Source organism: Balaenoptera acutorostrata, chromosome 10 (assembly GCF_949987535.1).
Source record: "Balaenoptera acutorostrata chromosome 10, mBalAcu1.1, whole genome shotgun sequence".
NCBI lineage: Eukaryota > Metazoa > Chordata > Mammalia > Artiodactyla > Balaenopteridae > Balaenoptera > Balaenoptera acutorostrata.
In genome coordinates this window covers 52185748-52202131 of record NC_080073.1, presented here as the reverse complement: position 1 = coordinate 52202131, position 16384 = coordinate 52185748, and the positions used below count along the sequence as shown (strand labels likewise).

The 16384-nt window shown below is 36.7% G+C and overlaps 1 protein-coding gene across 23 annotated transcripts in view; it reads right to left on the bottom strand.

Annotated features, from left to right (window-relative positions):
- Positions 1 to 3326: 3326 nt before the first annotated feature.
- Positions 3327 to 16384, bottom strand: part of CLASP2 (cytoplasmic linker associated protein 2) — a 179220-nt gene continuing 166162 nt past the window's right edge. For 17 of the 23 annotated variants that reach the window (XM_057554505.1, XM_057554507.1, XM_057554508.1 and 14 more), the window contains 5 exons: positions 12150 to 12343; positions 11536 to 11664; positions 9155 to 9361; positions 7970 to 8086; positions 3328 to 5640 (listed from right to left, as the gene is read on the bottom strand). In XM_057554505.1, coding sequence (XP_057410488.1) covers positions 5554 to 5640; positions 7970 to 8086; positions 9155 to 9361; positions 11536 to 11664; positions 12150 to 12343 — 734 coding nt within the window. In that variant the 3' untranslated portion in view covers positions 3328 to 5553. Of the gene's footprint in view, positions 5641 to 7969; positions 8087 to 9154; positions 9362 to 11535; positions 11665 to 12149; positions 12344 to 16384 lie in introns of all 23 variants that reach the window. The other 6 variants (XM_057554500.1, XM_007191510.3, XM_057554501.1 and 3 more) reach the window with 1 other exon arrangement.

The following is a 16384-nucleotide window of genomic DNA, read 5'->3' as shown; positions in this document are numbered from 1 at the left end:
AGTGGTATTAAATATATTCACATTGTTTTGCAACTGTCACCACCATCCTTCTCCAGAACTCTTTTCATCATTGCAAACAGTAACTCTGTGCCTATTAAACAATAACGCCCTATTCCCTCCACCCTGCAGCCCCTGACAAACACCATTCTATTTTCTGTCTCTAGGTATCTCATACAGGTGGAATTACACAATATTTGAATATCGACTTAATACTGGCCAACAAACCTCAAGGCCATTCTTCTGGGTCTCCTCGGTCATCTACATTGCTGCAGACCTGGAGGAAGCCTCACTGTATGGAAATTCTCTGACCTCAAGAGCTAGAAATCAGTTCTTTGAAATAAAAATCACCATTTCTCTTAGAGGAAAATCTGAAGGACTACCCTAGCATTGGACTGAGACTTTAGACTGGAGTAAGTTGTACGAGAAAAAGTAGAAAATAGTTTGGGTTGAGTTCGGGATCAATGATTTGTGTTGAATGTTTGGCATGTGAGCCCATATGTATTAAAAAATGGGAAAATTTATCCTAAAATTCAGCTGGAAATGAGTTCTGGAGTGTTCACCTTTGTATTCAACATTAGTGTAAAAAGCTGATTCAGTGTTTTTAAACTGGGCTGTATTACCCGTGGAACTATCCATGGAAACTCCTTTGCTTTGGTGCAAGTTTTCTCAACCTGGGCATTACTGACATTTGGGGCTGGATACTTGTTTTTTGCGTCTGGTGGGGTGGGGGGTAAGGCAGTCCTGTGTATGTAAGATGCTCAGCAGCGCCTTTGGCCTGTACCCACTAGATGTCAGTAGCACTCCCCCACTGAGTTGTGACAACCCAAAATACCTCCAGACATTGCCAAATGTCTTCCAGTGGGCAAAATCACCCCTAGTTGAAAACCATGGCTTTAGGAGGATGGAGAAGAAAAGGCACATTTCTTGCTTTGTTGAAATAATTCAACTCCAAGTCTCTACTCTGACCTGAACTTAGATAAAAATTAATGTTGTAAAATTGGCTTTAGACTAAAACCAGCAAGCAATCCCTTTTTGCACTCATTTCCAATAAAAATAACAGATTCACACTTTCTTACGGGAAAAAATACTGGGGGACCGGGGCTGCCTGCAGGGCTATCTGGTCAGAATGGTTTGCAAGAAGCAGCACCTCCTACCCTGAGTTACAGGCCGGTCCCTCCTGTACCGATCACATTTCTGAAAGCACATTAAGGCATCTCTCCTATTACCCGATCCACAGCTACATATTTACAGCAGACAGATTTTAGAGGTGTCAGATGCAGAGCAGGTGCTCAAATATTTAGTAGGTAAATAAGGGTAATCAGAACCAGATTCATAGAGACCAATCTGTAAAAAAATTGTAACCTAAAAACTAACTCACTTCTGAAGTTTTCAGAGTACGTAAAATTGAGGTGTTTGTGATGTTAATTCTAACCATGCTGTTCTTCAGTTTAAGTCTTCAGTGAACTCCTTAGTTCAGTTAGATTATATCTCAGAGTATCTAGTACTCAATCTGGGGTCATTCTCCACTGGCATCCCATGTTCCAGCTAAACCAACCTGTGTAATGATGGCCAGCTGGGGAGACACAAATGATACATTCAGTCTGGAAAGCAAATTCAGTATTATAACTTTGTAAGAAAAGGAAAACTTTTGAACTAAAACCCCTGAAAGAAAAGCTATAGCCAAGCTTTCTTGATTGTGAGAATGCACAGATTTTTTTTTTTCTTTTTGAAACATATTTTATGGGGACTTTTAAAAGAGTATATGAGATTTCTTTTAACATTTTCCAAAACAAATCATGGTTTAAAAAGTTCCAGGGACATGCTGTAATGCTTCTTACTTCATAGAGCACTGCCTTGCTCTTTGGCTTCCCTCTGCTCTCCCTACCCTGTCACCCCAATGAGCCTCAGACCCATTCAGTTTCTAGACTAAATTTAAACATCACCTCTTCCCCTAGGAAGCCTTCTGTGATTACTCCTTATGTGTACCCCCCCCCCATTCCCTAGCTCCCATCAGCACCCTGTGTTATTCTCTACTATAGCACTAACCACACTGTATCATGGTTATTTGCTCTACTCTGTCTCCCTGAAGGCAACTACTCACATATCTTCTGCATGGATGAATGTAGGTAAGTTTGAAATACTGAAATTCCGATACATATAAAGATTTCTTGTATTTTCCTGTTCTATTTTAGATTACTATTATAAGAGTAATTTAAACCCAGCTATTTAAGTAATTAGTATATCTTTAAATAAGGATTGTTTTTCTATATTTAGTAATTTCATAGTAAAGGCATCTATAAAGTTGCCAAGTAGGAAATAATTGGAGATGTGCCAAAGATGTAGCTATTTGTTATAAAAATATCCAGTGAAGGTCAACAACACAGGATTATGCTGCACACATACCAATGAATATTTTGCTGCTGTTAGAAGTCATCCTATAGAAAAACAAAGAAGGAATATATTCAAAATGTATTGTTAAATACATGCACAGAACAGAAGCATTCAAAATCTTAGCTAATTCTAATCTTGTCATTCTCTGGTTAACAAAACTTAATGTTCCCTTACAGTTTTCAGCATTAAATCAAATTGATTATCTTAGCACTCCACAAAATAACAACACAGATCATCTCAAGTGGTGCTATGAGAGGTAATTTTTTTTCCCTCAGTTTTTCATTATTTTCCAAATATTCCACAATAGAGATGGATAACTTTTTAACTGACAGTTTTTTTTAAAGCTTAATTCTAGACCTTTCATTTGCATGGCTATAAAACTATACTGATTAACTGCAATAAAATGAACTAAAACAATACAGGAAGCAAAGCTATCAAAGGTTAAATTAAAAAAAACCCTCATGTATTATGGAATAACATTACTAATCCTCATTTCTATTTACTGTAAATGTTTTTCTAAATTAACAATAATAAGAAACACTTGAATTTACAAATAGATCTGGCCTGAAGATTTTAGTTTTATACTGTAAGACATAACTTGGTGAAAAGTCATTTTGACCTGAAGTTTATAATAAAATATGAAGGAATATAGCAAATGTACTCCAAATATGAAACCTCAGGTCCAAACCATATCTTACTTGAAAATGTCAGAAGTCTATTACAGATTTTGAAAACCCACAAGAAACAAACATGTTTTAAAACCTGGAATTATATGCTTTTTTAATTGGTTCTCAGCAGCGTGGGTAAATGAATGACACTGATGATTAGCTTAGGGGAGAAAAGCAGAAAGAAAAAAATTTAACCAGTAGCTTTTTATCACCATTCTTTAATAGCCGACATCTTAATATGTTTCTGGAATGAACAAATTAAAGGTATTATATATAGCAATCTGAATAGTCAACAATAACTTTCTCATAGTCTTATCAACTGAAATAACAGAATTTTAAACATGACTTAGCTTTCACTTCGTCACATTAGACCATACTCTTCTGTTACTCAGTTCATTCATTTCTTGAGTGCCTGCCTTTAGATGCCAGGTGTTTGATCTAAGTTTTCAAGTAGAGTTATTATTCAGCTTAAGCCACTCTATTTCGTTGTCAACAGTAGTTAGAGCAGGACCTTAAAGAAGAGGTCAAAATTAGATCAATATTTAGATCCAAAATGATTATAAAACATACCAAAGGTCATGGAACATAAAGCATTACTGAGACGAGTTCAATGTTTAAAATACCTTTTCTTTTTAAGGATAAGCTATAATATATACATGCATACAGAGCTATATACATTGGACTGTGACTGCTACCCCTGACACATCTTTTCTCCTTGGATGCACTTACAAATTCATGAGAATACCACTGAAACAGGACTTTCTAAACATTTTTAAAAACCTAGTTATGAGATAAGTGGCTTGTCACACAGTGAGACAGAAAAACAACTGATATACATTGTTAATTTGTTCAAGTAATGTTATGTACAGTTTTATTGCCAGTATATGCACAACAGTAAGCATAGAACTATAAATACACAATGTAATTAACAGTAGAAAACAAAATTGTTACAGATAAAGGGGGGGATATAGAGAAACTATTTTCCTGCTGCTAGAACAAAAACGAAGGAAGGTAAAAGCCTATCACAAATCATCCATTCAGAACTCTTGCCTTAAATTCTTTACATACATTTCTACATTTTTTCGATTAAACAGAGAAAGTACAGATAACTCTGTAACAAAAGCAAATTGCCTCCCTAATAGGTATTTGCCTTTCCAGTCAAATTCACTTTATGTTAGGATTTTAAAAAAAGTCAAGATGAGAAATCATTAGTATCCTGGTTCCAAATTACCTAATTTGCCTTCCACCAAAACTGGTAATTTTTGAAAGTTGGCTGCACATGAAAATAAGAGGTGTAGCAAAAGGTGATTAAAAAAAGTTGTTAAAAAGTAACAGAAAATCACCCTTTTAATAGTTTTCCAAAAGACACTATAGGCAGCAGCTCAGTTAAAAGTATTAGCCCTGAAGAGGTAGAGAATTTGAGCCCATTATACAAAGATAATAACCTTGGCACCATCTTCTCTCTCATCAGGATCAATGTTTTCAAGTAAGACAATTTCATGGTAAAAGGAAACCAGGTTCCACCATTTAAAGAAAAGGTGCTGGTCGACTCCCATGTCTCAATAATTAGTTTGTTTATTAAATGAGAAACAGAAGACGGTCAAGGACACACATGCACTTGATTTTTTTTTTTATGTTTCCATTATCAAGTTTATTCATAAGTGAATTTGATATTAATAAATAAAAAAAGCATCATTCACAACAAAGATAAACAAACCAAAAAACCCTGCAATGAAACCTTCTATTTTAATAAGTAACAAGAAAAATACAGGCTGATGATTTGGTACAGCTTTCTTAAGGGATCATAGAGGGGACATGGTTTTAAATAAAGATGGCAAGATCAACAACCAACAAAGGGTATCAGCCTTACAGAACTGGCTGATTCTGTAACATGTCTTTGAGGTCTTAGTTTTAAACTACAGATCACCCCAAAGAAGTTGCAACTAATTAATGACGTGTATCACCATCACACCAACAGAGTCCAGCTGTAGTTCAGATTAGTCCTGCTTTATTTCACATCATTTCAATATTTCTAGCATAGGACATGATACGGACCAAAACTCAAAGTAGCAATAAAAATATTATTCTGCATTTGAATAAAGGCCAAAAAATGTTTTAGACTGTTAAACTTTTAAAGCTTTAAGCATTCCTGTTTAACCAGCATTTAAAAAAATGGATACAATCATAACACTGGCAAAGGTTAATGGGAGGACAAAGAAGTAAAACATGTGAAATGATGAATTAGATTAAAAATTACTCTGTATTGACCAACTTATGTTAATACTGCTTCTTCTTGAATTTGGAATAACTATCATAAAAGTTACATGCAGACTGAGGATAGCCCTCTGTTACAGAAAATACAAAACAAAACAAAAAACTAAAACTGGGAAACAATGATAACTTCCAAAAGATGTATTTGAAAATTTCCTTTCATTGATGAGGGTGGTCTGTCTGTCCTTCCTTTGAGAGACCTGGTTCACTTCCATCAGCTTCACTAACTTTGTCCAGAAACATCAGTAGTGGGATCAGCTCCTCCAGAACCTGTTTGTGCGCGTTTGATGTAAAGATTCAGTAGCTTCATCTGCAGATTCAAGCCAAACACGTCATTTGAGAAAGCTGCTCTAAATGATTGTAAGATGCTCATTAAAAAAAATTATACATATGTGAGCTTCAAAAGATATTTTAGACTGAGGGGTTATTATAATGCCCCAGTTACTGTTGCTAATTAAGAATTTCCAAAAAAAAATTTTTAAGTCTCAGTTTGTTCAGGACTGAGTATTCTAGCATGCCTTTTCAAAAAATGTTATAGTGATAACATACAAAACTTAGAAAAAGAAGTCACCATTAAGACAATAATGATAAACATTTGAGCAGTATGTGCTATACAATATACTGCCTTAAATTCTCTCTTTTTATCTTCACAACATTTTACAGATGAGGAAATCGAGATACAGGATGTGCCGTCCCTGCCTAAGGTCACAGGGGTAGAGAGAAGTGGGCCAGGAGAGGCAATGAGGCACTTGGGCTCCAGCACCCAAGATCTCAGACAACTACTCTCTCCTAACTGCTCTCCTAACAAGAATGTTTTTGATTTCTCTGTCATTTTGCAGTCTTTATTGTACGAGATCATATTTTTATAGTTTGGAATCAAAGCACATCCAATTCTGTTTTCTACTTTTTTTTCATCTAATGTCATTCTCAGATATTTTTCCCACCTACTGTCTTCACATGCAACATTACTACTGGCTGCCTAGTATTCTGGTAAAGTGCTGAATTTTAATTCTTCTACAGACAACTCTGGATTATCAGGACCTAACTTAAACTTATGACAAAACTCAGGATACATTTTTCTCTGAAAACCACTTTGTTCAAAGTTTGCTTTTTTAACATTGTCTTTGACCGAAGGGTTTTTAAACCTGGTGTCCACGAGATTCAGAGGCTCACTGAACGCCGCCCCCCCGCCCCACAACGAAACTATGTGTAAAATTTATCTGTATGCATTTATTTTTCTTGGGATGAGATTATACCTAAAGCTCAAAGTGGTCTGTAACACAGAAAAGGTTAAGAACCACTGCTTTCTCTTTCTTTCTTTCTTTCGGCCGCGCCACACAGCATGTGGGATCTGAGTTCCCTGACCAGGGATCAAACCTGCGCCCCCTGCAGTGGAAGCGCAGAGTGTTAACCACTGGACCTCCAGGAAGTCCCTAGAACCACTGCTTTAATCTATCTATAACTTGTATAGGTATTTAATGTAAGGTATATACCTGAGCTCTTTTTCCTTCTATGTATTTTTTCTTCCCTTTGCTACTTAAAAAATAAATTTGATTATGGTAATGACAACTGTTAGGATTTGGGGAAACTTTTTATATGAAGGTGAGTGTCTTGCCAGTTAACTGGTTCATAAACCATAATTCAACAATCATAGTTTATCCTCACCCCTTAGAACAAATTTCAAGGTTTTGATAGTATCAAAGAAATGAAGAAAGCAAGACTGATTTTGTGTTTTTTTTGCCTCTTAAGGACTAATTGGAAAATTTATTTTAACATAACAAATCAAAGTTAAACATTTATTGTGATCATAATAAGAACAGAAAGAGGAGAACAAATACTTGATTATCATAGTTCGTAAAGGAAGATTTTTTAAATGTTCAATTGTTCCATATTTGGGGACATATAAATCCATGGATATATAACTACTATTTATTCTTAATTAAACAGCCCTTGGGGGTAAGGATTTGGGTGTGGGAGTGAGGAGACTCAGTTGGTGATCAATAAATAACCAGAAGCTGTAGGCATTTTTTTCACAGCAGTCTACCAACCACCCTACCAAACCACTGACCTCACCTGAGTAACAGATGTGACAGTACGAACAGCTAAACTGCAAATGGTAAGAGGAATAAGTTGGATTCGCAAAGCCTAATTAAAATGCGAATAACAAATTTACTCTTTTTATTTAAATTAATTAATTAATTTATTTATTTTTGGCTGCGCTGGGTCCTCGTTGCTGCGCGCAGGCTTTCTCTAGTTGCAGTGAGCGGGGGCTACTCTTTGTTGCGGTGCGTGGGCTTCTCATTGCAGTGGCTTCTCTTGTTGCGGAGCATGGGCTCTAGGCGCACAGGCTTCAGTAGTTATGGCACGCGGGCTCTAGAGCGCAGGACCAGCAGTTGTGGTGCATGGGCTTAGTAGTTGTGGCACGCGGGCTCAGTAGTTGTGGCACGGGCTTAGCTGCTCCGCAGCATGTGGGATCTTCCTGGACCAGGGCTTGAACCCGTGTCCCCTGCATTGGCAGGTGGATTCTCAACCACTGCGCCACCAGGGAAGCCCCCAAATTTACTCCTTAACACACTCAAAGAACTAAATTTTGAAGAAGGACCCACAGCCACCCTCTTTAGAACAGCAGCACTACTTACTTTACTGCCAGTGAGCTGGCTGAGATGTGGTTTTAGTTCATCACCAATTACCGCATGAACAGCCACCAGGCAGAAGACACAAGCTTTCCGAACACTGCTCTCCGAATTATCATAACCCTGGGAAGAAAAGTCCTTGTTAGCACTCCTGCAGGATCTGAGGAAAGTACCATTCCACAGAGACAGAAGTGCAACTCAAAGAGGAGATCCCAAGTGTGCTGAGGAGAGAGAGCTTTACTGACTGGACAAAGTCAATTTCTCACCTTTTCAGGCAGAGGCGTGCCCTTCCCTCCTCCATCTCCCCTTCGGCACCCCCACTCCACTGTCAGCCTTCCTTATCGGGTTCTTTCTTACTTAGCTTGGAAAGCTGCACTCCTCTGACTCTGGGGCTGCCCCTCTGCCAATCCACCCTGCCGAAGCCTCTGAATTAACCTTCCTAAAGCTTTCAGCTGTAGTGAATTCAACAGCTCCTCACTATTGAGTAAAACCTAAACTCCTTGGCCTGGCAGTCAAGGTACTCCTGTAATCCAGGCTGAATTAAGCTTAACATCTGGCCCATCCCTACCATTACTCTAAGTTATTCATCCAACAAACATTTATTCAGTACCCACTATATGTATGACACACACCTATTATGTATATTCTGTTCTTAGCACCAAAGCACAGATAAGAAAGGAAAAGATTTGGATCTTATCTTCAAGGACCTCACAATTTAGTAGTATTCGGCTTAGAACAGAGTCACAAAGGTAATACTACAGAAGCACAAAGAAATGAATGATTAACTCTCTTCAGGAGGGATCTTAATATACATACTATGTAATATTAGTCATTAAAATTACATTATAGAATATTATTTATTGGATGGAAAAAGTTCACAATCTATGATTAAGTTAAGCAAAGCATGTTACAAAATATGATCCCATTTTTAAAAAGTATTTATATGTGTGGGTTTGTATGCATAGAAAAAAAACACATTAAATGGTAAGTTACCATGCTAAATGGTAAGTTTTATGTTTTGTATATTCTACCACACACACACACAGAGCTAATTACGGAAAGTCTTTGCTCCGAACACCTAAGACAGCAGGAAGGCTTGGTCATGCCACTAGTGTTGCCTGGCAAGTGTCTAAAATAACTGAGTCCCAAATGTATCACACATAGCTTATTCCTCCAAGCTTTGCTGCTTACCTGTATTAGGCCTGGCATAATCTCTGGCAAAAGCAGGTTAAGGGTTTCCTTGGAAACTCTCTCTATCACTTTTGTTTGCATTTTGATTGCAGCCAGATTAATTGGGTAATCTGCAGTTTGGATGATGGGACAAAGCACTTTGATGCACTGCTCCGGACTGATTGAAGTGGCCAACACTGACGCAGCTTCCTCAGCAGATCTCACCACCTAAAACAAAGAGGCCAACATTTAGCAGGGAAGTAATTTTGTAAAACTTATACTGTGTCCTGGATGTATACACTTCATGAAATACGTCATAGGACATGATATCTGGGATTTTCTTTGAAAACACTAAACAAACAAACATAAAAGGTGAGGGTACAGATAAAACAGGTTTGGTAAAATGTTGATAACTGTTGAAGCTAGAAGATGGAAACATGGTGCTTTTTTACATCATTCTTCCTTCATTTGTGCTCTTAATGTTGGCTTGATTCAGTGATTAAAAGCAACTTTAACATGATATTGTGGTCTAGTTCTGCAGGGGAGTGGAGGCTCTGTCCACCTAGACTACACTGTGACTGGAGTCCTCTGCATCAGCCACGCTGAGACCCTGCTCATCGTTAAGACCCTCAACTCCAGGAGGGCTTGTGCCTTTTAACACGTTATTAACAAAATAAAATAAAAATCATTTCATTAATATGTTATCAAGTTAACAGGCTATTTCCCCTACTGTTCATAATGATTTTCTTTCCTTCTATATTGGACTTGGGGAGGATAAAACACTGGTTCTGCAATGAAGAGAAGATGCAGTTATCTATATTTTTATTGGAGTCTGTAATCTCTAAAGATGGTCTTGAAAACATGTAAAAATTATTGCTTTTGCTGCTACTTTGGTATTGTCTCATTTGTGCTCTCAATCTGTGAGAGGTACTTATAAAGGTATAGTGGAAAATACACTGCAAGTCAGAAGACCTAGGGCTAATTTCAGCTGTAACAGCTTAAGAATGTCAATTTTATCTCTGGTAAAAACTGGTATGCTACAAGGCCTTATTTAGGTCAGAAGGTGGATAACTAAAGTACAAACATTACATAGTTTTTTTAAGCCTTCAGCAAGATGCTACAGATGTACCACTACTAAACACCAACTGGATTTTTTAAAAAATCGGATTAAAAATCCAGGTAGATTTAAAAGTTATGGCTCACTCTCCTATAAGATTCACAGTCACAGCTTCTGAAAAGTGAATTACCCAGAGGGTTTCGATTTTTTCATATCCTCACCAACATTTCTTATTATCGTTCTTCATCATGTGCGTGAAGTGTGGTATTTCATTGTGGTTTTAGCTGCATTTCCCTAAAGACTAATGAGGGTGAGAATCCTTTTATGTGCTTATTGGCCATTTGTATATCTTCTTTGAAGAAATGTCAACTCAGATCCTTTGCTCGTTGAAAAACTGAGTTATTTACCTTTTCATTGTTGAGTTATGAGAGTTCTTTATATATTATGGTTGTTAGTCCCTTATCAGACATGATTTGCAAAAATTTTCTCCTATGTTATGGGTTGTCTTTTCACTTTCCCGAGAGCATCCTTTGAAGCACAAAAGTTTTTAATTTTGATAAAGTTCAATTTACTCTTCTTTTCCTTGTTGATTATTTCTGCTTTTGGTATTGTATCTAAGAAACCATTGCCTAACCCAAGGTAACAAAGATTCACACCTATGCTTTCTTCTGAGAGTTTTACAGTTTTAGCTCTTATACTTAACTTTAATCTATTTTGTCTCACTGTTGTTTTAACTTCCTTTTTTTGACTTGTCTTTTGCTTATATATTGCTCTGATGCTTCCTCTTAGAGTTGCACTCCCTATTTGAAACTTGCTTTTCTAATTATTTTAATAAAAGTCCTTATGATTATCTTATCTCACTGATTATCTCATCAGTGTCATTGGTCATGATGGGGATATCCTGACTATAATGTAACAAGACAGGTTTACAGGACTCTTTCAGGAAAGCTGTCCTCATTGTTTTATTGAGTAAACTTCTAACAGACATCTAGCTCCTATAGGCAATTTACCACTTTAAAATAACAATGATTCTTATCTTCATTAGTTATTTTAAAAAACCAAATTCTTATTGGTAAATGGAAAGTGAAGTTAAGATTGGTGAACTCTAAATGGAAATCTAAAAGTGAATTATAGGAGAAAATGAAATCAGATAAATTATATCCTAGAGCTCACCTATTTTAGGTAAAAGGCCATGGTATCAATATAATTCGTTAAACAGAAAAGATTATATGTTTGCTTCTCAATCAGATACTACCTTGAACATTAAGAAAATGCTTGCTAAGAGTACTTTCAAACGTTTGTATGTTTCATGCAATAATATCAGAAGTACTATCAGGTCACTTACCTCCTTATGAGGATCTTTATGTGCTTCCAGTGTTTTCATGACAGTCAGTTCTGCATAGTTTTTAAATCTTGCTGGTTGATGCCTTAGGATTTCTCTTAAAACCTTTAATGCCAAAGCCCTGATTGTAGGCTAAGAAGAAATATTTTAATGTTTTTAATATTTTGGGTTGTAGACGATCTTTACATTTTCCATTTCTGTAACTTAAGGGTCTTAATATGGGTTGGGGGAATTGTAGACAACTGCATAAAATATGTGGTATATTACACAACTCTAGTTGAAAACGAATACTTCTTAAAGAAACCAAGAACCACTACATTCTATTAAAAAGGAAGTTTTACTTTTGAACAACTAATTCAAATATGCAAAAAAAAGTATTCTCCTATAAAAATTTTGTCAGCAACCTTTCATTTTCCCTGTTGTCAACTGTTGAAAATCACTGAGCTGCTTGGTTGGGAAGAAAAAGTACTTTACAGTGAAAATTTCAGGCAGAAAGAAGCAGCAGAAAAGACTCATTTTCCCAATTTCCAAATCTGTGTAGCACTTCATTAATAGGCAATGACAGGCAATCCAAGACAGGAAAAACAGGCTATTGTTTACATATTCTGCCATTTTACCTCTTTATCCCCAAGGGTTTCAAGCAATAAAAGTAATATTGTTTTGAAGTGTTCATCCCAAACACTGAAAGATTCTTCCTGTGTCAGTTTCATGAGTTCATAGAGGGCGATTTTTCTTTCTTCTACACGTTCATTATGGTTAGACAACTCCTTCAATAACTCTGCAACCAGGTCAGAATGGTCTAGGGAAAGATCTGTCATAAGGACATGATGTTAATTCTGTAACTTTATAGGTCAACTTTCACAAGTATGGGGATGACAACGTTATAACATCATGAAACACAAACAGAAAGTTACTTGTAAAAAAAAAACCAAAAACAAAGAAAAATGACCAAGTAATATTCTTTTCCATTTGTCATCCCCCAAACCTCAATGCTAGTTTAAAACCATTTATAATAAAAATTCACAGGAGAATTGTATAATGAACCCCCATGTACCCATCACCCAGATTTAAAAATTATTAAGATTTTACCATTCTTACATCATCTTCGTGCCCCACCCAACTTTTTTTCTGAAAAATTTTTAGCAAATCCCAAATGTATCATTTCATCCTTACACACTTCAGCATGCACTTCTATGCTGTCATGCCAGGAGGCTCACAGTGTCTGGGTACTCAATTTTTAGCGATACTAATAAATGATCACTGGATTTAACTGGTAACAACTTGATCCCACCACTGTAAAGTTCCCCGTCAACCTTTTTAACTAATGATTTCACCCACTGATGTTGCTGAATCAATTATTTTATTAGGAGTTAAAAATGGGTTGGAATTCTTCTGAGAGAGTGAGTTTATCAACTAGAGCTATTTTGATTGCCCTGAAATACAGTTTGATAGAAAAGGCAGAATACTTAATATATTTCCCTTTAAATTTCTGAGTCAAGAGTTGGGCCCAGTGGTTATCAAGGAGTTTTCATTTGTTTTTGCTTTCTTTTTTTAAAGTATAATTATGAACTCATGAATTTTATGAATGTTAAAGGACACACTGTTTATTTTTCAAAGTCATCAGATAATGCTTTGAGAAATCTTTGTAGGAAAGACAGTTAAATCCAAAAGTTCACATTAGAACATTAAAAAATACCAGAGTTCTTCCTAAATTCTTTTGATGATAAAATACATGATAAATTCAGGTTTGAGGGACTTGGGCAGGCATTTGCTTGAGCTTATGCCATAGATTCTTTTCCCTTCTAACTCGTTCTCTGGAATAAAATAATCACAGAACACGGTGCCTGAGCCTAGAAGGTACACCTGGGGTCACTCCCTCTCCCAAGTCTCCAGGAAAGACAGCTAACACTGTGGAGCTGTATTCTCTGTGGCTTCACTTGGCATGAGTATGCTGGCCTTTTGGAGAGGGTTGCTGGCTACAAAAGGAAACGCTCAAGAGGAAAGAGCACTTTTCCCAAAAATGAACCTTGAGGTTGTAGTTTGCCAGATGGTTCACAACTGGTCCATAAAAACAGAAGCTACTGTGCCTCATCCTGCCAGCTGGTTAGCCACTGACCTAGAGATACCAATGGCCTGACATTATAGGTCTCAGGGAACTCACAACTACAAGTAGGGAAAGAAAAGTTATATTTCACTTAAGAGGATTCAGAAACCTGAGGAAAGGAAATCAAGCTGAACTACTAGAACAGATGACTTGTACTGGAATAAAACTAACAGATGATAGGGAAGGGAAATTGAACCAAAATGTAATGACAATATTCACTGCCTATAAAAAAGGAAGTTTGTTAGGACAACTTTCGTGGAACTATAATAAGAGCACTAAGAACTTCTAGTCCCCAAACACTCATACACAGAGCACAAAATGTGATTACTGAATTTAAAAACTTGAGATAATCTGAAAAGAATGATCACTGAGGAGAACTAAATTAGGGTTTTGGAAGATCAGGAAGAACCTCTGCAAAATGCAGAGCAAAACCATGAAAAATAAGAAATTTGAGTTCAAAGATCTTAACTTGGAGAATAAAAACTGTCTTATAATAATTTCATTTGTATAGACCAACATTAGAACAATATTGCTGGCTTAACAAGAACTACTGCAGCAGGATCAATGCATCTCTATAAACTGCTCAAAAATCACTCCTGTGAAGTTACACTATCAGACTTTCAAAGATGTCATAAAATCATTCTGATAAGAGTATATTTTATTTCAGCTGAATAAAGGGAAATCTCAAGAAAATGCTTTGTTTCAAAGGAACTCAGTTCGCCTCTTCATGAATATAGGCTTTGTAATTACTCTAGAAGATAATTAGAAATGACCTGTCATATAATGGTCTGGACAGATGACTGACAGGAAAATAACTTCTGCCAAAGAAAGCACATAAATTATTTGATAAAAAAATGAACTATTTATGTCATACAAATGAGATAAACCTAACGTACTGAATTAATTAAGATAAAGTATAATCAACTGTTATTTCCTCTTCTGACACACAGAAGCATTGCTGTTCTGTGAAAAGAACACAGGCTCTAGAGTCTCACCAAGCCTCTGCCCCTTAGCCTTTGTGTGATAGGAGCACGCTCTCAATTATTGTGGAGGTTGGGTTTTCTTATCAGTAAAATGGGAAAATAGCACGCACCTCCTAGGGTCCTGGTGAGGACCCGGGCCTGAAATATGAGTCTCCCTTGAATAACAGTATCATCCTCACTAGAGGTAGTACATATTCTGGAATATTATAGTCCCCGGTAAACTTTACAAAGGTCATAATTAGAACTGGTCATTAGTGGGTATGACTTGTTAGTTTTGATAAATGTATCACTAATGTGTGCATCTGTCTGTAATATGTACAGACACATCTGAGTAAGAAAGATACTTAATAAGTCTCAGAATTTTAAAACAAATTCCTACTTGAACAAAATAATTATCTCCCACCAAAAGTTTTATATTTTAAAAACAAAATAAGGAGAAATTTTACTTGGGGGCAGGGCATAAGAGAAAAATCAAAACAGCAAAATGGGGGTCAATACATTAAAAAAGATAATGTCAGCAATGTTTACAATAAAATAATGTCAAATAAGGCCTTCCCCACCTCAAATTTAAAAAAGAAAATAGACAGTAAATGAAAACAATTGCTATATGAAGCTTGGAACAACTACTATTTTGGTGTAACTGAAGGCTTCTCTATCTTCAAATGTTTCAGAAGTCAATCAAGTATTATGCTGTGAAGAAATAACGTTCTCAAGTTGAAAAATATTCTACCCAGTTAGGTTTCAGTTATATAATTTCCAGAGATATTTTCCTTTAACAAATGAGAAATATATGATCCTTAGTAAAGGAGCAGAGAATTAGACAATAAGGGGATGATCTTGTTAAGTTGTCATAATTTTGGCTTTGTGGTACTTGTGATATATCAAGCCTCAACATGAGAAGTTGGTAAAAACACAATTCCTCAATCTCATAAAATGAAGATATTTTTCCATTTATCAAAATTACAGGCCTGGGGACAGATTCCCAGGCAGAGTACAGAGGGTTTCCACACGTAAGAGTGGGTAAGATAGGGTTTCAGAGCTCAGCTAGAACAAGAAGCGTGTCCACATGTAGTGGCAACCAGGTGTGATGTGTCAGAGCCCAAGCAGAATGGCATTGAGGCCGAGGAAGTTGAGGGTGGAATGGTAGAGCCCAGCAGGGTGGGGAGTGCATCCGCGCAAGTGAGGAGGTGGTGGCAGAGATGGAGAACTGGTTGCATACAGAAGGATTGATCAAATAAGTAAGTATATTCAAGATAACGGAAGTCAGGTTTCTCACAGGGGGTTATTAATATGGAAAGGGAGAAACTAAAATTAATCTCATGGTGCTAGACTAGAATTGGAGTTATTGGTATAAACACATAGCTTCTGACAGATACAGCAATAGATATAAATCAGCGTGCATGCGTGTATACACACGCACGTGCACACACAAACACACACGCTCCCTAGCTCTAGTCACTTAGAGGTCTGGGGAGTAGTGATGTCCCACCAGCAGTGAGTACACCTAGTGCCCAGACTTTAGTCTTTAAAGACCATTTTCTGTTAAAAGAAACCAAGGATCGATCCTTGGAGAAATGGTTGATTCTAGGACTGAAGCAAGGACAGTGTAAGATTTTGCTGTGTCAGAATGTAAGAATGGGGACATGTTAAAAGGACACAAAAGCCAGCTTGAATGGGATCCTGATGGTCAAATTAAGGACAATTTGAGCATCAAAATAAATAATGACAGTTAAACATTATAGCCCATTGAATACAACAGGAAACT